The sequence below is a fragment of the Hippichthys cyanospilos genome, chromosome 2 (genome assembly GCF_059441005.1).
Source record: "Hippichthys cyanospilos isolate Australia breed blue-spotted pipefish chromosome 2, RoL_Hcya_1.0, whole genome shotgun sequence".
Lineage (NCBI taxonomy): Eukaryota > Metazoa > Chordata > Actinopteri > Syngnathiformes > Syngnathidae > Hippichthys > Hippichthys cyanospilos.
The window spans coordinates 28,982,890-29,006,328 of NC_142370.1; the positions used below are offsets into that span (position 1 = coordinate 28,982,890).

Sequence of the window (23,439 nt, forward strand, 5' to 3'; positions counted from 1 at the left end):
ACTTTGAGTCCTCAATGGCAAGCATAACGTGTGTGAGCAGGTCAAAGGTCGCCTCCCACACCTGCCACATTATGGATGCACGCTACATTTCAATAATTTAAAGAAATTGAATTATATCATGAGAATTGCTGTACGTGGACAGGAAGGCAAATCTCTTGAAGCAACTGGACATGCTGCGGCGGAAACCCATTTTGGCTCGTTTTTTTGGTCACGAACCATAGCTGGTGACCATAGATGAGGGCAAAATGACCCCAAGATACGTAAACTCCTCCGCTTAGGCTAGGACCTCACCCCCGACCCGGAGAGGGCATTCCACCCTTTTTTAACCAAGGATCAGAGTCTCAGATTTGGAGGTGCTGATCTTCATCACAGCTGCTTCTCACTTGACTGAGAACAGCTCCAGTGAGAGTTGGAGGTCATGGCCCGAAGAAGCCAACAGCACCACCCCAGTAGATTTGAAGGTGTGTCCTCCCACGTGTAGTCCTGAATATGAAGGTTTCTTATTTTCCCCAGATGGGGTTTTTGAGATTTTCCATCCCCTTCTTGGAGCTTTGTTTAGAGGATACTGTTGTGTATTAATGAAGTTCTGTGCGACTTCTTTTTCACTTGTAAAGCCCTTTCAGACTGCTGTGTTTCACGTTATCCTTTCAGGCTTTGCCCAGCCGGGCCCCATGGGTGCAGGCCTGGCCACCAGGCCCTCGCCAACGAACCCCATCTCCAGTCCTGGCTCTAGAGTGGGGCCCCGGTGACCCACGTCCGGGCAAGGGAAACTTGCATCCGAAATGTTTAGTCTGGTCCCTCACCAAGGACCCATTTGCCAGGGCCTTAAAGACCCAGACAGTGATCATTGACCCATGCAAATCCCTCCACCACGGTAAGGTGACAGCTCATGGAAAGCCCCTTGAAACTCATTTGACCGCTTTCAGATAATCAACATATGTAGCTGCACCATGTGGCAACATCTCAAGTTAGCCAGACTCTGTGGCACTGTGCATGCCGTGCATTTTAGTGCCTCCTAGTGGCCGTAGAAAGCCATTTTATGTTACGTGTACGTTTTGAAAAAGTACAATATTCTTGAGTACTATTTTCCCTTATTAAAGAAGTCAGACATGAATAATTGTTTATGACAAAATAGGCTAGAAGTCATTATGGCATTTCCATTCATTTCAATAGTCAAATATTTACGTGGAACGGTCATGGTTTCAGTTCCAAGCATGGCCACTAAACAACTTCAAGTCCTATCTCAAGACAGTGCTGAATTTTCCATTGCTCCCGCTGGTCTCTTTAGGTAGGCCAGTCATGTGGAATCAGGGTTCCACTCTGTTGGACGTTTCGCGACACTTTCATAGAAATGCTGTCATCGTCTTCGGTGCTTCTGACAAATTTGAGTCCCCTTCCAGCCGGCATGTTATTGTGTAATCGCCGCTCGCAGTCTTACTCACATTCTGGTCGCCAAGCGCTCAAGTAAGCTGAGGAGTGGCGGCTGGACAGGTTTTTCAGTGGGTTTTTTTCTCTTTCTTTCTTCTCCTGTCATGGAGGCTGAGTTATGTAAGAGGGAGAGTCTTCCCGCCCACCCGCGTGTTTTTGTTTTCCTCAATGAGCTAAACGTCTCCCCGCCGAGGCCTCACAGCCTGTGTGCTCGGCCCTTTTCCTGGAAACTTCCAGCAGAAGCTACTTGGGGCCGGCCCGCGGCCGAGGAGGGGGTTGTCGCTGGTGGGTGTTTGCTTCCAGCAAATCACATGACCGGCGACCCTGCCATCCCAGCCACTTAGCCTGTGCCTCCTTTGCACTCCTTGCTCTTTTGAGGAGCAGTAAAACAACCTTTCTTTGGTATCCCTAGTGTGGAAATGCTGAAGGGATTCTCACAATACACTTTGGTATTCCACAGTTCACACCCAAAACTATGATATCTGCCCCCCCCCCCCCCCTTTTTTGTTAAACCTCTTTACTTCCACATTTTTCAAGCAATTCAAACCATTCCAACTTCTGCATTCTCCTGACATGCATGTCATTCAAGGCATTGTTTTTTTTTTCATATTTTTCTGTTTCAGGTTTTCTATTCTATTCTATTTTTGCAATCATACTATTACATGCCATGGGTAGCAAAAAGTAATAGCATCCTCTCATTTTGACCAAGTATGAAGTTAAGCTCAGATATTCTTTTGATTCCGATCGGTTTTCAAATGTAGATTGTACAAGTCAAAGGTTCTCAGATAAATAAAAAACTCCTGTAAAGTAAAGATACTCTAAAGATACTCAAATTTACAGATTTAACACTTGTTAAAAAGATCCGGACAGTAGAAAGTTTGTAAAATTCACTTTTGAAAAAGCAACCCTTTCTGGCTCCATCTGATGCCTCGAATATGATTTGGAATTATGATTTTCAAACATCGCCAGAAACTGTTATCGTAAAGGGCTTTAACGAGCATCAATCACTGCCATGCACGCACTCACATAAGGCACACTCAGTGGCGCCACCAGGGGGTGGCCATGACCACCCCGATAAATTATCCGGCCACTCCTCTGGCTACAGTTTAGAATGCAGACCATTTCATTGTAGCACATTTCTCTAGCGGTTGTTTAATTTACAGTAAATTTACGTGTTCTGGACCGCCATGATATGTACTGGACAAGTTGCTTGGTGAATGGATGGATGGATGGATGGATGGATGGATGGATGGATGGATGGATGGATGGATAGATGGATAGATAGATAGATAGATAGATAGATAGATAGATAGATAGATAGATAGATAGATAGATAGATAGATAGATAGATAGATAGATAGATAGATAGATAGATAGATAGATAGATAGATATCATTTTATTTAGGGTTAGGCCTGGCTTGTTTTTGTGCGTAATCATAATCAAGTTGCGAAGGAGCGCATCTCTGGTCGCGGGGCTGGAATGTGGCGCGTGCAGGCCTGGGAGGAATGCCTTGACCACGCCCCCTTGCCAAGGCTCGCCCAATCAAAAGAGATGGTCGGTTTCAGGGCACCCGCCGACTGCCAAGCGTAGAAAAACAACGCGGGGGCTATTTGACAAAAGTCGTAATTTTGCCATTTGGGCCTGGAGTGGAGTTTATGCGCGTGGAAAAACGGCGCAGCTGAGAGGAGCGGGCGTTTTCGGGGCCCTCGGAGCGCATCTGGCCGATGTTGTTTATGTGTAGTAAGGGGGAGCTTGAAACCGGCTTGGCTTGCCCCATTTCCTCGCTTGTTTTCCTGGTCTGCTCGCTCGCGCCTGCTGGATTCTCCTCCATGTTGACGCCGCTGCCGCCGCCGAAGTGACGACTCGGCGGACTCGGGAACACAAGCAAGGGGCCGTTCTCGCCGCCGCCAAAAAAGCCGTGACCGCAGAGCCCCTACGAGCGGTTCCGACTTCACCCCGCTGCTCCTGGCAACCGAAGAACGAGAAAAGGCGTCAGAGGAACAGAAAGACGGCAGACGCACCAGGAAGGCGGGCGGGAGGGCGCCAGGCGGGGACGAGAGAGAAGCCAGTGACAGGCGAGCTCGGCGAAGCGTCGGCTGGGTCGGAACCGTGAAGACAGAAGCCAATGAGGGGTGGCCGTCAGTGCCCGGGGGCAGGATTTGAGGCTTTTGCGGGCTCTGTGATTGTCCGATGGAAAGTTCTGTTATCACCCAAGTGCACAAAGAAGACGTCCAAGTGCCCCCTAAGACAGGTGAGACTACTTTGGATGCTTGGAACTGCCTCCTTTGCGCCTACTTCGCGGTTGTTGTTGTCCCGCTCGCTTGCCAAGCTAGCCACGTTGATTCCGCGCGCGCTGGATTGACACTTGGACGATTTGACTCAAAAATAAATACATAAATAAACAAAAAAAACATCGCAATCATATGTGCCAGTTAGAATTCAAGTGGCTCTATTGTAACGTTAAATGCAAAAAAAAAAAAAAAAAAAACGAATTGGTGTCGCGTCGCATTGGAAGTCAACTTGAAACTTGAAGTCACGGTTTGGAAATGGCTGCTGTTGTTTGATTTTCGTTGCCGGAGTTTGGGGATCGAGAAACAAACGCTGCTGCTGGAGTATTTGTGAGTGTCAGGTTGCAGCTTGTTTGGCTGCGAGCAGAAAAATACAACGACAGGCTCGCTTTGCAGATTGGTCCAAGTCCGCTCGGGCACTTTGGGTTTGGGTCGCATTCGGGGGGCGACGTGGGGGTGGGGTGTTTGCATAACGCCAACATGCACCGTAAATAATCTCGCTGCTGCTGGAGAATGTGTATGGGGGGGTGCTGACAGCGGAATGCTGCACCCCCCCCCTTCCCCCGTATACGCCCCTTGTAAGTAAGCGAAAGCTTTTCGCTCTCTTTTCTTGGTCGTTTTGTGAGTCAATGGCATCTCAGCAAAATGGGAGACAATCGTAGTTTGCATCAAGTCACAGCTCATTACCAATGGAGGAGGAATGTTTGCATTTGTGTTACGCTGATCTTCTGCACTTTGTGACACACCTTTGGTCCTTCCACGCTGCACCGGTTCACTTTTGGCCCTATTATCATCACTTTTGGCCCGATTTTCATCACTACTCTTTTAGGGGAAGGTCGACCATCTGCTGGAAGCCTCAACGTCATCGGGATATGATGACCGTTGTTATGTGTCTTGTGACTTTCAGCTTGTCTCCAAAGCAGAACTCAACCCAGATCCCATGTTAGCACAGGGCAGTATGTCTGAAAAGGCCTCGAATGTTCCCCTTCAGTGGAAGGTAGTGAGTGCTGCGAAGTGACTGTGGCTTTTCCCGCCCTGTGTGATTATATAACCTGGGCCGGCCATTTCCAGCAGCAGAAGCAGCAGCGGAGGCATTCAAAGCAGAATTTACGCAGGCTGTGTTATCTTTCACAGAGACTCTGTTGCTTGCTCAAATCCGCTTACCCTCACAAGCAAAGTTGTATAGCTGTATATATTTTAATATCATTTTTCATCTACAAAAATACAAGTCAAAATGCTGAACAATTAAAACAACAAAAAATTATAAAGAAATCCTATCGCCTCACCCCAAACACACCCCAAAGAAACCTCATAATCTTTTAATACAAGCATCGATAAATTTGATTGATTGCTCCATGCCCATTTCTACTTATATTTGAATATCTGAATAGCAAAAATAAATGAAATTGATGATTTCCAAAACTGTATACAAATGCAAAAAAATATAGAGCATGCGTGCATTAAAAGCACGTTCCAAATGAAGAAAAAGATGTGAGCTTTTTCAAGCTTGTTTTTGTCAAACATGCTGTGCCGTTGGGGTGCTCTCAATGTTTTTTTTTTGTGTGACTCAGGCCAGGTGAGCCGCTCGGCCCTGAAGCAGCCTCGGAGTTGTAACGTCTTCAAAGCGCTCTTCTGCTGCCTGCAAGCTCAGGATGGGCCCAAGCTACCTCCACCACCACCGCCTTCTCAGCAGGCCTTGCTGGAAACGCAGGAAAATGGGGCGCTTGTCAAGGTAACCCCGTTGGCAATTCCATGTAGTCCAGACACTTGCACTATCTAATGAGGTTCGACGCAACCCTACATATCGCATCTTCAAGTTGGAGCCGTGGAATATAAAGTAGGGAAAAAATGAGACGAAATGTGTGGGACCCGCTCGCTGTAAGAATATGATGTTGTCATTTACAATATGGAGGTTATATAACCTGAGAAGAATTTTTGTTTGCCTGGCAGCAGACCAAGAAAGCTCAGCTAGAGAAACCATTCCCGCTCTTCATAGATGCCTAGCACTCAGAGAGAGAAAGCCATTCATAGAAATAGAAGCCGGTTAATTTATTTTCCAGGCCTCTAATTGATAAAAAGTTGTCAGGAAAAGAGACCAAGAATCAAAACATAGTAAAACGTACTGTTTGCAGTAAAACGTTGAAATTGTGGATCGTAGCAAATGCGGTTGAAGGTAAAGAAAGTCCTGTTCACTTTGTATTATCATAGACATTAAACTGAGTGCAGGGAGACTCAGTAGCCAGCCAGAGGGCGGGGCCACATGGTGGCCACCCATGTCACTCGGTGGCCAACCTAACACTTAGGAGATATGTTTGATGTTTGTTTTTTTTTTCAACCCCTGCTATTTTTACATGGATGCAGTATTCTTGAACCACTTGACAGTGGCCAGTTATTCATATTGACTGCATATTGACATTGCCGTTTAGAAACTAAAATTCAATTATTTTATTTCCTGAAACCCTGACTGCGCATGCCAGTACTGGCCATCCCTCACCGATGTCTTGTGACAGCTTGGTTACCCGTCAGCAGCAAGATTTTCACGAACACTTCAACAAATAAGTAGCTCCCGAAAGTCTACCAAAATTTCAATAGAACGAAAATGTTCATCTTTTGATAATCTCATCAGCATTTCTTGGCTTATTCTGTGCTGTCATTACAGTACTTGCATGCATTGCATTAAAGGCTAGTACTAACTCTGTAAATATTGGGTTACTCTTTCTCAAGCTTAGATTGATGTCCTTGGAGCCTCTCAATTGCTGCTTTATATAAAAAAAATGTTTTCGATTTTTCTCACAGACTGAATAAAGTATTGAGCTATCTGATTGTTTATCTTGGTTTTCAGTCCACTGAAAGAGAAAAAGTCTGCAGCATTTCTTAGAAATTTCATTAGCATTTTGAATAAATACGTAGTTGCCTACACCAAGTGACTAGCGATGTCCCGATCACTTTTTCTTTGCACTCGAGTCTGACGCACCAAATTTTGACGATCGGCAGGGGGCATTTGGGAAGAAAAAGGTGCATTAAAAACCCCAAAACAATACTATTCCAGTGATGAGACATTTTATATGATTAGTGGAGTGGCGAATTAAATCTAAACATTTTAATATTTGTCAGATGCCACTTTAAATGAGTTTTGTTAAACACAGCTCTGTCCTCAATTTGCACATACTGCAAGATTTTGCTTTCAACACTAAAATATGTACAGCTTCCTGTGACAACCATGAGAGCATTCGCCCACTGGCTACGAGGTCTTCCGCTGTTTTTGCCTGTGTTGTGATATTGTTTAGTGTAAAATGAAATATATATAGGGTTTTTTGGAGAATGTTTGTGGACACCTTAATGATTTTATTGATCTTTACCACTCCCCACAATTAAATACATAAATTGGAACCTGATTGTTTCCCCTGCCCCTATTCTGATCAGCTGAAAATGATGCGATCAAGCCTGATATGATCCAGATCTGGACATCCCTAAAAGAGACCTGAAAAAGTTGCCTGAAGTTGACTCAGTTTTAAATTATACCGTTGCTGGCCGTCAGGCATGAACGTTTGTCGAAATTCTGAATATCAATGCTGATAATCAACCTGGCTAATACTCAGTCTATCTGTGGATACGAAACCCACAAACCAGTTCACGAAATGTTTTTGTTGCTGATTTTCAATGTTTTTGCTTGAATCGGACGTTTGCCTGTAAGAAGGTTCAAGCTGTTTAAAAGATGTACACTCCATCTTACTGAATCAACATCTGATCATTTCAATGAATATGCAATTGAATTCCAACCCAGAAAATCAAAATGGAATCCGGGTGCAGCTAAAGAATGGAACTGGAATTGAATAGTGAAATAGTCGCCAATGGATCAGCACGCTTCAACATGCGCGCGTGCACATGGCGTTGAAAAGTGTTTGTGTGTGTGTGCTCAGCTGCGCGACGCTGTCGGCTTGCTGCCCGAGGTGACCGCTCGTGACCAAGGCAAGATCTGCGTGGTTATTGACCTGGACGAGACGCTGGTGCACAGTTCTTTCAAGGTGGGGACATTTCCAACCGCTCAACAAAAGTGCGTTCCGTTTTCAGCTCATGGGTAATACTCAAGGTCATTTGTATTCCCCCCCTCACAATATATGAGTTTTATATAAACTCTGCATCTTTTTTTGTAATAATAATATAATTTTCAACACACTTTTAAAGGAGAAGTAATGTTAGACATTTTCTCCATGATGGGAATGTTCTATTCAGCCCCACTTGTTGGAATGTTTTGGGAATAGGAATGAAGCAACAAAGTCCACCTGTTTTGATCCATCTCCACTAGTAGCCATTTGTGGCGCTTGGCTGTCAACAGAAAATGACGCCACTGTTGCTCTGGTATCAACCAATCACGGCTCACCTGCTTTCTGCTTTTGTTCATGTGACAGATCACAAGAAATTTTATTTCAATGTCTTTTTTTGTGTGTGTTTTTGGGGCTGGGGGTTTGGGTTTACTCTCCCAATTTCCATCTGCTTTTTATGGAAGAATGCATAGCGAATGTTCAAAGTGATGTTTGAGACCCCCCCCCCCCCCCCTTGCTTTTAAATGAGCATCAATTATATGCAGATATTTGCTATTCACAGAGCCCCCTGGTCCCTACCAGTAGCGGGGTTCCACTACATCTTTCAAAGCATTAAAGATTTAATTTGAGGGTCTCAAAAAAGAAATAATCTAATACATTTGCATGGGTGTCTTATCTGTTTTTGTGGATTTTCAAACTCCTCAAGTGAGTCCAGTCTTTTTCCCTTGCCAAAAAAATAAAAAGGGGAACCGTGAAAACAGAACTACTCTATTTTAGGGCTTTATTGTACTTGTTAGTAGTCTACTTTTAGGTGTGGTACTTGGTATTAAAAGTTCTACTGTTCTAAATGACAATATTTGCATTTTGAAAGTTGCGATGTCTGTAGTGTCATAGAAAAATTTCCCCATCTCTGACTGCATATGACTGCGCTGAATCCATGAGTCAATCCCCTTCTCTTGTAAATCCAAAGAATGTTGATCAAACGTCTATATGTGCACTCGGCCCGGAGTGCCTGCCGTTATTTACGGCATGTGAGCAAGAGCTTATGTAACATCATGTGAGCGCCTGTACGAGCACACGCCAACCCAAAGTCTCCCGTCTGTGTTCCTCCTCCAGCCAATCAGCAACGCCGACTTCATTGTGCCTGTGGAGATCGAGGGGACCACGCACCAGGTAAGCTGCGGCAATGCGAGCCAACGTGCGTGAGCTGGTGTTTTTGCAGCAGCCGCACAGCGGCAGAGCCCTCTTCTGGCCAGATGTGGAACGACGCTTTCCTTTCACATTTGACAACGCATTAACATGGAAGAGGACAAAGTACAAAAGCTACTTGGCGTTTTGTGGAAAAGCCTTGGGTGCTGCTGTCAGCGGGGCGTCGATGTGGGCCTCTGCCTGCTTCAAGTAATCCAGGATAGGCTGGTTCACACTGGCACGGCCTATTCTTGATTACTTGTTTCAGGAAGTGGCCGTGAGCGGCCAAACTGGGGCGACTGCCGAGCTGGAGCCACACGGTGGCAGCGCGCATCGCGGCGGGCAAACTTTCAGCCTCACGCCTACGAACAACTATACTAAGTATGGGCTCATGTGCCGACCCGCCTTGCTGACAGAAAGCAAGAATTACATTCATAGTAGTAATTATGGATTCTCCAAAGAGTGACCACATCCAGTAATGTCATGTAACTGAGTACACTGTGTTGTTATCTTACCTAAAAGGACAATGTGTAAGATCTGGTAGCAATTTGTGGTCCAAAAAAAAAAAAAAAAAATCATTGTCGAAAACCTGTTATAAATTTCTGTAATATACTTGGTAATTACGATGCTGAAGGGGGCTGACATGTTTGGCCGCCATCTTTACCCAACGGGGCATACAAAGTAGTATTGTGCATTGTACAATGTAGTGTGCCTGCTTTAAAGTCATTGCATTCTTTTAGATCACCACTAGATGTCACTCTATCTTACACATTGTCCCTTAAACAATCTTTAGCTAGGCGTACTTGATTGTTTTTATTTCTGTCAATTTACACATACACTCCATGACCACACTCAATCTGTGAAATATTTACCTTTACTTTGATGGATGTTTCATTTGTTGTTGCAAAATGAAAATCTGAGAAATTCTTGGATGGCGCAACTGCCAAGCATAAAGCAGAACAATAATGCTGCCTGTTAGGAACTTAAAAAAACAGCTTTCTTTTTCAATACGTTAACTACCAGTTGGAGCTGCAACCAACAGTTATATTACTATCAATTTTTCATTTCATTGAGGCATCTATTTTTTTTTTGTGCCTTGCTTGAAAAAAAAGACTATTTCAAATTTGTAGTTTAGAATGCATGTTTTTCTTGTTGTTAAGTTCACTAACAGTGATTACTTTAGTAATTAAGGAAGCCAAAAACCACAAGCCAATGTTTTCAGTCAAAGCCAAAATATTTTGTTTCAAAATCCAAGGTCGTCAAAACTGAAAGGAGCTTCTCTTCGAAACATAACTGAAAATTGAAATCATGAAATGTCCTGAAATGAATGCAGTTTCACGTTGTCTTAATGACCGTCAGATTAAAATTAAAAAACAAACGGTTGATAACAATACTAGTCAAAAGACTGAATCTCTGTGGCAATAATGGGTTTATTCCACACAACGTCATTTAAAGATGCATTTATAGATGACTTTATAATAATTATTGATAATAATTTTACAGATAAGAAATGAACAGAGAGGTACAGTGAAACAAGAAATGATGAATGTTCTCTGACTAGTTGCAGCAGGACTCGAACCGTGGTGCTCTCGGTCCGAAGATGAGCTCCGGTCACCCCGGAATGATCTCTGACATTTTTCCGGCATTGATGGAAGCGTGCGCTGTGTGTTGACAGGTGTACGTGCTGAAGAGGCCCTACGTGGATGAGTTCCTGCAGCGAATGGGGGAACTGTTTGAGTGTGTACTGTTCACCGCCAGTTTGGCCAAGGTATGGAGCGTGAAACGTCATTCGCAAATTGGTGCCATGTTGACTCCCTCTAGTGGCAAGCAAAAGAATTACTCAAATATTCAAACATGGCATAAAATTGAACCCCCCCCCCCAGTACAACAGTACACTTTGTTCCAGTTGCTGATAGCTAATCATTTTAACCAACAAACATGACCATTTCAACCTTTTTTAATTAGTCAATTGTATTTAACATTTAAGGTTAAATGAATTTGATTTTCATCGTTTTGTATGAAAGCATTTTGCATTCACGCTACGACGCGCCACAAACCTGTTTTTTTTCCTGAGTAATTAATGTTTGGGATATAGTTTCACGCAGATATTAAGTTATTGTACATGCTTTCCCGTAATTTAACGTATACCTGAAGTTAAAGGGCAGATCTGCAACAAGTCTTTTTAGTTTAAAGGTAAAATTTAAACAAAAAAAAACTTTTTTGTTGAAAAAAAAAAAAAACCCTACATTTAAAAATGATTTAAAATAATCAAAATCATCTCCTCTAAAAATTACTAAAAGGAACAGCAGAATTTCTTCTTTCAAGTCAATGCTATTTGCTTCCATAGTTTTGAATATTAAAGTCCCAACAGCATAATGTTACAAGGGCTTCCAAGAATACCTTGCTAAATCTGCTTTTTAGCAGTGAAAGCTGTTCTTTGCCTGTTTTGTATACTCTGTGCATTTCTGTAAAATGGTGGGACTTTTTTTTTTTTTTTTTTTTTAAATGCCTCTTGTGACAGTACGTTGAAAGTTCCCTCGCTTATTGGGGCACGCCGTTTAGCGTTAGGAGTTTTAGCCGTTTCGGTTGGCGCTCCCTCACCTTTTCCCCAACTGTCCGCCAGTACGCCGACCCTGTAACGGATCTGCTGGACCAGTACAGCGTCTTCCGGGCTCGCCTCTTCCGGGAGTCCTGTGTCTTCCACCAGGGTTGCTACGTGAAAGATTTGAGCCGCTTGGGCCGAGACCTTCACAAGACACTCATTTTGGACAATTCTCCCGCATCTTACATCTTTCACCCCAACAATGCTGTGAGTACTTAAACACGTGTGAGGAGCTTATTTGGCGGGTCGTAGTGATGATGACTTTTAGGGCTTTTAAACAAATTAGTATAAAGCTGTGTCAAAAAACACATGAAAAACAAAAACTGCATGAAAATGTTGGTGAAAGGCCTCTCAAAGTGACTCTTCGCGTGGCCTACAATTGTTCCAGGTTTTGATTCGCGAAAGGAATACATCAGAGCAGATATCTTCTCCGTAGTGGTCTGTGGTCTGTGCAGTCTTCAGGTTAGGTTTACTTTCTGCCGCCAAATTGTCACTCCGCAAGGCACGTCTCCAAGGACAACTGGACAGGGTACCCCGTCTTGCCAGGGGCGGTCGGCCAAATATGCAAAGATGCTAAGCCAACAGAAATCTGGAGCCGCCAGCATTTGCGCAGTCTATAAAAATGGTGTCCAATTTGCAATTTCAACTTGATAGAATCCAGGCATGCAGGCCTAATGATCCATTAAGTTGTCGTTGCCACACTTCATCAGGTTGGCCGCTGTACACACTCCCTGCTTTCTTTCCACCATGCACTACAACAACGCAGGAAAGTTAGATTGTTTGCACCATAGTATCTTGTATAGGATTCCTGTTTTTGTCTTGATCTGCTGAGTCCTTGAAGCTTTTCCAATATCTCAATTTTGCCGATGCTTATTAGCCTTGACCAAAAAAAATACTGTAACTGTTGGTTATTGTTGCTGAAATTGTTTGTCTTCTCAGCAATTGGGAATGGTTGTATTTTGTAGTTGAGAAGCTGCTAGAAATTTGGCCATAGTTGGAAAAAAAATCTGCATTTTTCCCAACATAGGCATCGGGCTTTTTTTTTTTTTTTTTAATATGATGGCTGACAACCAGTTTGAAACTGAGTCAACTTCAGGAAACTTCATAAGTGTTTCTGGTGACCCTGGGAACACTCCTGATTAAACAAAAAAAAAAAAGAAAGAAAAAACGTCTTTGTGTGTTTTGTAGTAAAGCATGCGCATCTGATCCTCAGGTCCCTGTGGTGTCGTGGTTCGATGACGTGGATGACGCCGAACTCCTCAACCTTTTGCCCATCTTCGAAGAACTCAGCCAAGCAGAGAACGTTTACACACAGCTGGACCAGCTTCGCGGACATTGACTCAGCTTTTTGCAGGTGGCCTTCCACGTACATACACTTTGAAGCTGGAGAGCTGCACAAACTACGACACATTCCAAAGTTTGCATTTTGTATGCTTGTGTTAGCGGCAAGCTCGAGTGAAAATCATCCAAATCTCCGCAAGACTGTGTGAGGAACCAAAGCTCCGCCGTCACAAATGCTGGCATGCAAATAGGGTAATTGTTCTCTGCTTTAAACAAGCCCTCCTTTGACCATCCAACATCCTTCGATTAAGTGTGCCTTTCAGAACGGGGGGGCTTTTTGTTAAATCACCTCATGGTTTTATACATGATTCGTTTTGCTAAGTTGTTTTATATGGAAATGTATTTTTAAATAGTTCCTCTATGCAAGCCAGTTGTGTCAATATTTCATTTCAGAGTAAATAAGCTTTGAAAATAAAAAAGCAACAAAAGAAACGGCTGCTTGAAGCTACATTCACACTGCAGGGTCAGGATTTTTTTTTTCTTCTTAAATCCCATCTTTTGATGGAGTTGTTGACAAATATGACCTTTAACGTGAACAAACTGCATTGGTGAAGTGACACGACGTCATGTGACGCACGTGGTGTCCTGAAAAGAAATCGGGCCCCTCGCTCATGTGGATAGTAGTCCTGACGCTTTTCTGACAATGACAAGCATTTGGTGAGACAAAACCAGCGTTCGCAACTGAATCGTTTCATGTCATCTTTGTTTTGTGTTCCACATCGGTCCATTTTGTTTGGCACTATCTAGATCAGTGCTACACAATCATTTTTCAATTATCCATCCCCTCAGAAATATTTTTTTCAGTCAAGTACCCCATACGCAGCGCAAAGCATTTTGAGTGGGAGGAAAAAGGCTTAAAACAGTGCTGTGTATTCACCAACTTGGAATCCGACCCGAAGATAAGATCGTGCAACATCATCAGTTTTATTTCTGGCTCGTCCTCCGAAAAACCTCATCGCTAATGTCATTTTACTGCCGTTTAAAATGTAATAAAATAAAGACACTGTGTTTTTGCAAATAAGTTACGAGAACACAATTTAGCAATAAATTTCATTTGGTCAATGTTCCAATTAATTTTCTCTTAGTTTGAAGAGAGAAAGCTACACTTCCTTTCATGGCAAAGGAGCCTCTCAAGTGCCTTCATTATAAGGTTTGGTGCCATTTGGTGACCTGTCGGTTGCACAAACATCCAGGCTGCAGTTGCATTGACTACACATGCAATTTTTATGCACATATAAAAGAGGCCTAGGTCAGATTTGAAAACTAAACTGCAATTGGACTGTTCACATTGATGTGAAAATCAGATCCAAGTCACATTGTGTAAAGAATTGGGAATTCACTTGCAGTATGAATGTAGCTCTGTGTGTACTGTTCTAGAATAATATTTTCTGCATGTCATTGATTGATTGGATTGGATTTCATAGTCACCCTCTTCAAACAATGGCTGGTCATATTTTGACGAAAAAAAAGATAACATCCTTCAGCTCCTTTTGAATACTGGCCGCAGCTGAAAAGCCTGCTGTAACAGATCATTCAATCTACTGAAATGTTAATAAATATAATTGGCATTGTTTTATTTTTTTGTTTTGTTTTTTTTTTCTGAAAAAAAATAATAAAATGAAAGAATGACTGGCCATTCTTTTAGGAAGGTGCTGATCTGTAGCTTTCAGGTTGAGCAAGCAGAACAAAATGGCAATCATGAAGAGTTAGTGGCTAGCACGCGGACACACTGGAACATGCTGGTCCGGACTTGGGCCAGACATGCACACCACATTCAGTCAAGCTTTCTGACGGACTTTTTTTTTTTTTGTTCATCTTGAACAAACTCTGCTGATCGAGAGAGACAAGTGTGCCTTTTGAAATTTGGGAACGATAAAACGTGTTGTGCCGGAAAGAGATTTGATGGCGTCAACACTTGAACGCACATCATGCCGAGCATGAGTGAGGAAACACTGGCGAGCGAGTTTGAAGACACATATGCAGGCGGCTCTGCTATTGCAGCACAAAAAAGAAAAAACACTTGAAAATGTCCTTGTTTTTTTCTGTCCTTTTTTAAAAAATTTTGTATATGTATTTATTGGCCAAAAAAACCCCTGTATCGTCCAGTAATGTGTAATAAGTTGTATTGTTTTCCATTTGCCAACTTTAAGGCAGGCTTTGTGTGGAAAGATTTTGTCTGTGCCGAAAGTTTGAGAACATGACCAACATAAGCAGTTCCAATTTTAGTTTGACAATTTTTGTTCTAATATTAGATATATTTGTTTTAATTTCTGGGTGAGTTTTCGTGGGCTTTTCGGTGATGTTGATCACCTTATGTACTTCTTTTTTTCTGTCAACTAGTTTACAAAAAAGGCACAATTTACCAGATGTGATGATCCAAATTATTTGTCAAGATTGCCTCCATTTTTTTTTGTATATTTTTTGTTTAGCATATCTGACCAAAACTATAAAAGACAAGGTGCTACCAATTTTTAATTGAAATAAAAATTGGTTCTATTTTCCTGTACTCAAGTGTTTTGTACCATTTTTTTTATTCCAGAAATTTAGCGTCAGCTACACTTCGATCTGAGATTGAAAGGTAGTTTATTGGTCCTAACTGAGTTCCAAAAGAAAATTGGTCACTTAGGTAAATGTTTTTTGAAAATGGACTACATTATTTACATTGATGTATTTATTCTACAGCAGATTGGCGTTCACAATTTCATTATGTCCTGTCTCATTCACGTTTTAGTTTTCATCCTGGTCAGTTTGTTTGCAGTGAGGCCTGTGCCGTGAGTAACCAAGTTGACTAACTATAGATAGCAGTAATATTAACATCTTCTCAATTATTTCCTGCAAACTCCCCTCCCAGGAAAGGGAAAACTTTTCACGTCCAGCTACTCACAGCACGAACTCTAAATACGATTGTCATCTATAAAAGTTGTATAAGTATACCTAAAATTGTATCCTCCAATATTAATTAACTTCCGCAAATTGTTAACTTTTTTTTCTTAATGCTTATAGAGGTTACAGGTTAGTCTAAATCTGATAAAAATAAAATGACCAAGCGCATAAAGGTGCCTGAAAAAAATTATACCCATCCTTATTTTATTGCAATTAGACTTCACATTGCAATATCAAAGCCTTTTCCCTGGGGTCATCTATGCCCATTCACTAACTGAGAAGGACTAGTTTAACGAATTGAAGAATTGTGTATATATATATATATACATATATATATACAGTGTCAAAACCAAATATGAATTAAAAATAGTCCATCCTGAAAAAATAGTGTAGTAAAGCAATTTTTTTAAAGTCATGGTCCACCACATTGAGATAAAAATACACTGAGTGGTCGATGCAGCCACTAAAGCCGGATGCTTGTGTTGGGAAAAAAAAAGATAAGTGTTTTTACTTTCCAGTTTAAAAAAAAAGACCGCAACAGAGGCATTGCAAAATGCCTGCACTGTGGCTTCAGTTCATCCGCGACAACCAATTAGCATTCAGTGGCGCTAACTTGAAAAGCGCAGACCAATCACGTGACATTATGGCACATAGAGGTGGGCGGCGGCGGCCATTTTAGGTGGCGACGTCCTTTTTCAAGTCTTTCGTGTTTTTACGCCTTGCTTTATATGAGTCAAAGACGTCATCGTCGTTTTTTTTCATCAAGCCGCAAGTGATGTACTCAAAAAATATAAATATTTTTAAACCAAATATAGTTATACAAGAAATTCTTGGTGTGGCAAGTCTACATACATAAAGCATATAAATGGGAAGAAATATTAGTGAGAAAGGCGGGGTTCAAAGTTACTATCATAAATTGCTATCCTGACTCTAAACAAGATTGAAGATATTGTTGGAACTGCATTCTACGAAACCCGGCTGCAAAGGTAAATTCTTGTCAAATCATCCGGAATAAACGAGAATAATATCTCAAACCCAACAAGATTTGGTCTTTGACTTGCAAACAATATAGTAGATTAAAAACGCATGGCATTGCCTCTATTTCGTTACATTTTCCAAATTTTACACGCATCCTATAACGTGTTTTGTTTATTGTCCAAGCCAGATCAGCAGTCCCGGAAGTGGTGCGCAGGTCTCTGGGCGTTTCCATGGTGACATCACTGCACATGTGCGCATGCGCGCGCGTGCTATTGTGTGACACGTCCTGGCTTTCCTGACGCCACTCAGAGGAAGCGGAAAGAAGGCAGAGAAAGATCCTACCTAAGGCCCACAAGGCTGAACGCGGAACGTCAGCAGGAACTAACAGGTTAACGGCACACACATTATCGTATTGAAACCTTGACTTTTCGCCCGAATGGCTTGCTCTTTGTGTTTTTCGAGGTTGCTGTCGAGATAAGGAATTTGTGGGCGCGCTAGCTAGCCGACGTTAGCATGTTCGGCTATTAATAACACGCAGCAGACGGCAAACAAACAAGCAGTTAAACCTTTCTTGCCAAGCCATCAAACGATTATTTCTACACTGTTAAAAAGTGTCCAGTTCGTTGCTGGTTCATTCGATGTGGTAAATTATCGACAGCTGTGATTTCGCAGTTCGCGTACGACGCATTCGACGACGCATTCGAAGCCGAGCCAACAATCGTAGTCCAAAACGAAAGTTTGCCCCGTTCCAAGTCGCTCGCACTTCCGCCAAATGGGCAGCCAGAGAACGAAATGACTCGACGTTCTGAAATGTTCGGCTCTTTGTGGATCATTTATTGTAGGCTTGCGAGTATCGACTTCATAGGTACGTTAGTGTAGATTTTTCAAAATTGTTTTACTTTTCAAAAGTTCATATAAGAAGGCGGTGTCAAGACAGTTTTTTTTTAAAGTGCAACCAACTATTCATGAATTACAAATGGATCATAGTATCAATTGACATCTTTAGTTGATTTATCATTAGGAGACAGTTTTTAAACGGTCCAAATGCTCTCAAATTCAGTCAACAAGATATTTTGGATGTTCAACATTTTTTTGCAATTTATTGCTGTTTGCACATTTTTGGTATTGGCCAAGTGAAACTTCTTGAAGCTTTGCAGCCAGTTGGTTTGCACATACAGTATAGTTCAAAGCTTCATCGTTCTTTATTTCTAAGGCGCCATCAGGTGGTTCAGTAAAACAAGAAGTCAACAAGGTTGAGAATTTTAGACGATTTTTCCAAAAATGACACGAATGTGCTTGAATTACTCTATGAACAAAATACAACTGCTATAAATATCGTTTTTTTAAGCACTATTTTTTATTTCATTAGAAGCATCAAAAATCAAATCAAAATGCTCCCAAATAGGGCAATTCTACTTTTTCGCCCAGGGTCCATTGCAGCAATGGGCAATGCTACAAAAAAAGCAATCGCAGTTATATAGGTGTAACAGCAGCCTGGAATCCACGCTTCTCCCACTCAGCACATTTCGTCCCATCACGAGCATTTTCAAATAATGTCCTTGATTAGGAGTGGAAATTGACAAATGTTATTTTTGTTCAATGAATCAAAAAGGTAAACAACACATTAATGGTCAAAATCATTAGTTGCGCGGCCATAGAAAAAAATCCAAACTCCCTGTCTCAACTTTAGGAATGGCCTACGGCTGTTCCATGACAAAATTTTGACGTTGTAGAATTTTCGTTACCCTTATTTTTGTTTCTACGTATAATGCAAAATGTAAACGGCAACAGTGATTTCAAAGATGTTGTCCTTGTTGAATTGCCAATGCAGCAAACACCATTTGATATCGTTCACTCCTTCCTGCCTCCTGAATCAAAGTAGAAATGAGCTGGGCATTTTTAAGGTTTTTGGCATTTTCAGCCTTAAACTATTTCCTCTTTCCTCAGGTTGCATCTTTCTGTTGCACCATGAACGTGTTTGACCGCAACATCAACTTTGACGCGCTCTTCAAGTTCTCCCAAATGTATGCCTGGCACCCATCTGACTTGTTCTTTATGTACGCTGCACTCCTCTCATCCACGCTTTTTTTTTCCCTTCCCTTTTCCCAGATCTCATTCCACCCAGGTGCACTTGAAGAATGTCTACGCCACCTTGGCAGCATGCATGTTCTTGGCTGCGGCTGGTGCCTACACGCACGTCGTCTTGCGTCTCGTTCAGGTACTTTTCGCAACCTGCCTAACTTGCTCTCTTGCGTCATCTGATGAGGATCTTTATGGACGCGGGCGTAAGATAGCAGGGGAAGTGTGTGTTCAAAGTGTAAATATGCAGTGCATCTGGACATTTTTTTTCCAAAAATCGTCTTCCAAAATGGAATCTATGTTTTGCTCCTCATCCAAGTGGTGATGAGATATATCTACAACTTACTGATTTTCAAGTAAAACAAATCCATAACTGTTTTGACTATGCAGTCATCATTTCGAGAATTTGTTTCATGTCAAATAGTCCAATGCCACAGCTGTAAATGTCCAATTTCTGAAGCCATCCATGAAAGCTGATTGATTCCTGTGAGGAAGGTGTGATTTTACAGTGTTTCATACTTTGTGTTCATTACAGATCGACCGATAAGTTTTTATCAGGGTCGAAACAGATCTTTGGTAGGCGAGAAGGCAGCCAAAATTTGGGGCTGTCATAACTTTGTTGAAATATCTTTAAGAATATGTTTATTGTGTATCTTTAGGATTTGCAAAATGTTTTTTTTTTTAATATACACAATAGCCATAATCATATTTTAAAGACATGCTGATAGTCCCTGAGTCAACAGCATGTCTTCAAAAGTTAAAAGAAAACTTTAAAAGGTAAATGGTTCCCAGGAGTTTTCTACAATAAGTGAAGTTTTACAGTATTTCAAAAGAAACAGTAATGTTAAACTTTCACGGATGTTTGTTTTAACTCCAAACAAAAACAAGGTTTACTGGGTCAGCAGAATTTTGCATAGAAATTCAAGTTATTTTGGGGATTTTCATCAAAATGCCTCATTGGTACCGGTAATCGGTCTGGCCTTGTTTGTATATGGTAACGTATTGTTGGTGGAATATTTTTAAATAAGAAAAAAGTCTGTAATATTGTACTGCATCAAAACAAGCAAATTACTTCTCAAATAGAATATAAAAGAATGGGGGGGGGAGGGGTGAAATGAAAATCTGAACACTCGCAGCTGCTTGTTTTTGGACTGACATTTGGCTTTGTCCAAAAGTGACGCGAGATGTGTTATGCTGTCAGGGCGGCGTGCTGTTTACGCTGGGTTCGCTGGGCCTAATGCTGTGGCTGGCCATGACGCCGCACAACGCCCAGACGGAAAAGAAGCGGCTGGCCATCCTGGCGGGATTCGCATTCCTCAATGGTTAGGACTCGCTGATTGGCGTGTTCGGGGGCCTGCAGCGGCCGGACGGCGCCATTAACATGCCTCTTTGTCTGCCCCACTACCTCTTAGGGGTGGGCCTGGGCCCTACGCTGGACTTTGTCATCGCCATCAACCCCAGGTATGCTGAGCTTTTTGCAGGAAGGAGAACAACCCTTCTCAAGTGACCTCCACAGGGCCAATGGGCGGAACTAAACCCAGCAGACGTTTTGATTATTGGTTCTATGTGGACACTATAAAAAAAAATGCCGGTAGCGGAGTCAGATTTGATTGTTTTGTTCTTTGTTGCACGTAGTGATTAAAGAAAGCCAATACAACAGCATTTTTTTTATTTGATTTAAAAATATCACAGTATTGTGTTATTTAAATAACAGCTTTAAAATAATATCAAAATCTCTGTGGGAAATTTGCCATTTTTCTGCATTCTCAAAAACATTTTATGTTTAAACAAAAAATACAACACAGCATTTCTTACAATAACAGACATTTACCATACTAAATTATAATAAATATGTAATTAAAATCAAAACATACCTTCAGTGAGCAACACAATTTTGCTCACTAAAAGAATACATGCATTCTTTCTGATTCTAACTGAAAAATGGACACTTACTATAAAATAACAATTTAAAAAAAAGATTAAATTCATCCTTTAACTGCTATGTATCTATTGCATGCACAAGCTCCTTCTGTTATGGCAAGCAGATGAAATTAAACGAAGCTAACGTGCTTTGTTATGTGTTGTTTGGAACACCACTTTTTATACCTCGTAACGTCTGAGGCCGATACTGAATCACTGCTTTTTTTACGTCGAAACGATGTTTCGAACGATCCTTTTTAAGCTTGACGTCGAATGGCGTTGCGTTGTTGAATGGTAATGTTCTAGATGCCGTCTGCCGTTTTTCAAAATAAACAGCGGTTTAGCCGTGAGGAATTATGAGCGACATTATTGACGCCCAAAATGTCACCTGTGTCCTGTCGGTACCGATCTTTTAGCGATGTCCAATTTAATGCTGTAAAATGTTTAGCACATATTTAGCTGGTCATGAAGTCCTCATCACTCGGAAAGAGTTGCGGCCCTTCAAAGTAGTAGTACGTAGCTCTGATTGACAAATGGAACTGTCACAAACCACCACAGCTGCTGCTTCTCTGATTTGTCTTTGTTCCTGTTCTGTTTGTAGCATCATGGTCACAGCCTTCATGGGAACCTCGCTGATCTTCATTTGCTTCACTCTCAGCGCCCTCTATGCCAAACGTAGGAGCTACCTGTTCCTCGGAGGTAAGACCCCATCCTTCCTCCCTGAGCTTTGCACGGCTAAAAGAAACTTCCTATTAAATACGTGCTGCTTCCTCTCAGAAGCGTCTTGTCAAATGGTGAATATAAAGTGCACATAAAGTATGAGCTCACTGTTAATGATAAACTAATAGGAACCCTCAGCTTACTTGAGTCTCAAATACTTTTGAGGTCGCTGCCTCAATGTACAAAAATTTACAAGAATTACATTGAGTCAGTCATGTTAATTAGAAAATGTTAATTAGTTGCAAATGAGTTCTTATCAATGCAAAAGATTTGCATATGCTAACACATACCAAAGGGAAATACCTGGCACAAACGAAAATGCTAATGAGCTAAACGCAAACAAGGCAGTACTCTTTAAAATGCTGAAGATAAGAACTAACATTAGCTAACATGCTGTCCACAGTTGCCGTTGGATCAGACAAACTTAATTTGGGACATAATGTCATAAATGGCAACATTCTTACAAAGAAAGTACAACTTACCGTGGGCCACATCTAACAGGGACAGAACTTCATGGGCGTCACTGACTAACTGCTCTCAATTGAAGCAACACCACCCTTCCTCACTACGAAATAGAATATCAACAGTGACAAGAGATGGCGCCAAGAAACAAAATTCAAGCCAAACAGAGCACATATGAATCAACTGTTAACTAAATCAGTTCCAAAACATCGTTATTTCACGTGCGACCCATGTGGCCCGGCACCGGTTGATCCAAAAAAAAAAAAGTTTCATGATCTATCTCCTGATGTTGCTGAAAGTAAAGTAGCACTGTCTTAGACGGTTGTGAATTTGCAGGCACGCTGATGTCCGGCCTGTCTCTGCTCCTCCTGTTGTCGCTGGCCAACATGTTCTTGGGATCCGTCATGCTCTTCAAGGTCAGTTGTGCGCTTTGCGTGCGCCCGGCGACCTCCACCGTGACCTTCGCCCTTTCCCGCAGGCGCACATGTACCTGGGCCTGCTGACCATGTGCGGCTTCGTGCTCTTCGACACGCAGCTCATCATCGAGAAGGCCGAGAACGGAGACAAGGACTATGTGTGGTGAGTGGGGGTGCCGTATGCCCCCCCCCCCCCCCAAAAAAAAACCTCAACTCTTGTGCGCCGCAGGCACTGCGTGGACTTGTTCCTGGACTTTATCACCATCTTCCGCAAGTTGATGGTCATCCTCGCTTTCAACGACAGGGTGCGCCCCTCAAACAAGTCGGCGCCCGGGTGCCGCTGAGCACGTCTCATTTTGCTTTTCTCGCCTCGTTTCAGGACAAGAAGAAGGAGAAGAAGTAGAGGAGCTCGACGGACGAAGACACGCCCGTTTGCCACTTTTGACTTAATTTCTTTAACAAAGCGCTTGTGGTCTTCCCGTTGCAAACGATTTAATCTTTCTTTGCTCTTTTACTTCCGAGTCTTGATCATTTTTTTGCGCTCAACACGCTTGGCCTGCAGAGGTCGGCGTTGCTCACGTTTTTTTTTTTTTTTTTTCTCATGACTAGACAGGCCAGGAATGCTTAAAGTTTGAAGCGGTGTCACGTCATCACATGCAGAGTTGCTTTATTTTCCGGCCCCGTTTTTCTTCTTCTTTAGCAGAGTGCGTTTTGGACACTGAATCCCCTTCCCGATGTCCTCATTAGTGATGCTTTGAATTGTCCGGGACTTTTCTAGCTCCCTCCCACTTGGTGGCATCTGTCCATCTTTTTCTTTGCTCTTGTTAATTCCACAAATGTCTGATAGTTTGCCAAATTAAGTGAAGTTAACCTGATGACATTTTGCAGCCTATACTGTGAAGATTATTTTGTTCTTGTAAAAGCTAAACTACAACTTTGATATATTTGCCCAAATAAATGTGTTGAAGGACTGCAATGGTCAAGTGAGTTGCATTATTTGCTGGACAAATTCCCTTAAAAAAAACTTTTAGCAGTCTGCCCCAGTTTACAATGATTGTACAGTGAAATGCAAGTTTTGGCAATAATTTTC

At 42.0% G+C, this 23,439-nt stretch overlaps 2 protein-coding genes across 2 annotated transcripts; both read left to right on the forward strand.

Annotated features, from left to right (window-relative positions):
* The first annotated feature begins 3,015 nt into the window (after positions 1–3,015).
* On the forward strand, positions 3,016–15,397 carry ctdsp2 (CTD (carboxy-terminal domain, RNA polymerase II, polypeptide A) small phosphatase 2). Its single transcript, XM_088407810.1, has 7 exons — positions 3,016–3,680; positions 5,289–5,449; positions 7,638–7,742; positions 8,877–8,933; positions 10,624–10,716; positions 11,572–11,757; positions 12,764–15,397. The coding sequence occupies exons 1-7, from the start codon at positions 3,620–3,622 to the stop codon at positions 12,887–12,889; spliced, it is 789 nt and encodes a 262-aa protein (XP_088263936.1). The 5' UTR covers positions 3,016–3,619; the 3' UTR covers positions 12,890–15,397.
* Positions 15,398–16,991: 1,594 nt separating this feature from the next.
* tmbim6 (transmembrane BAX inhibitor motif containing 6) lies at positions 16,992–23,320 on the forward strand. Its single transcript, XM_088406026.1, has 10 exons — positions 16,992–17,140; positions 18,700–18,776; positions 18,862–18,970; positions 20,033–20,153; positions 20,244–20,292; positions 21,353–21,450; positions 22,270–22,349; positions 22,412–22,512; positions 22,579–22,654; positions 22,729–23,320. Exons 2-10 carry the CDS (start codon positions 18,721–18,723, stop codon positions 22,750–22,752), a joined length of 714 nt encoding a protein of 237 aa, XP_088262152.1. The 5' UTR covers positions 16,992–17,140; positions 18,700–18,720; the 3' UTR covers positions 22,753–23,320.
* Positions 23,321–23,439: the final 119 nt, after the last annotated feature.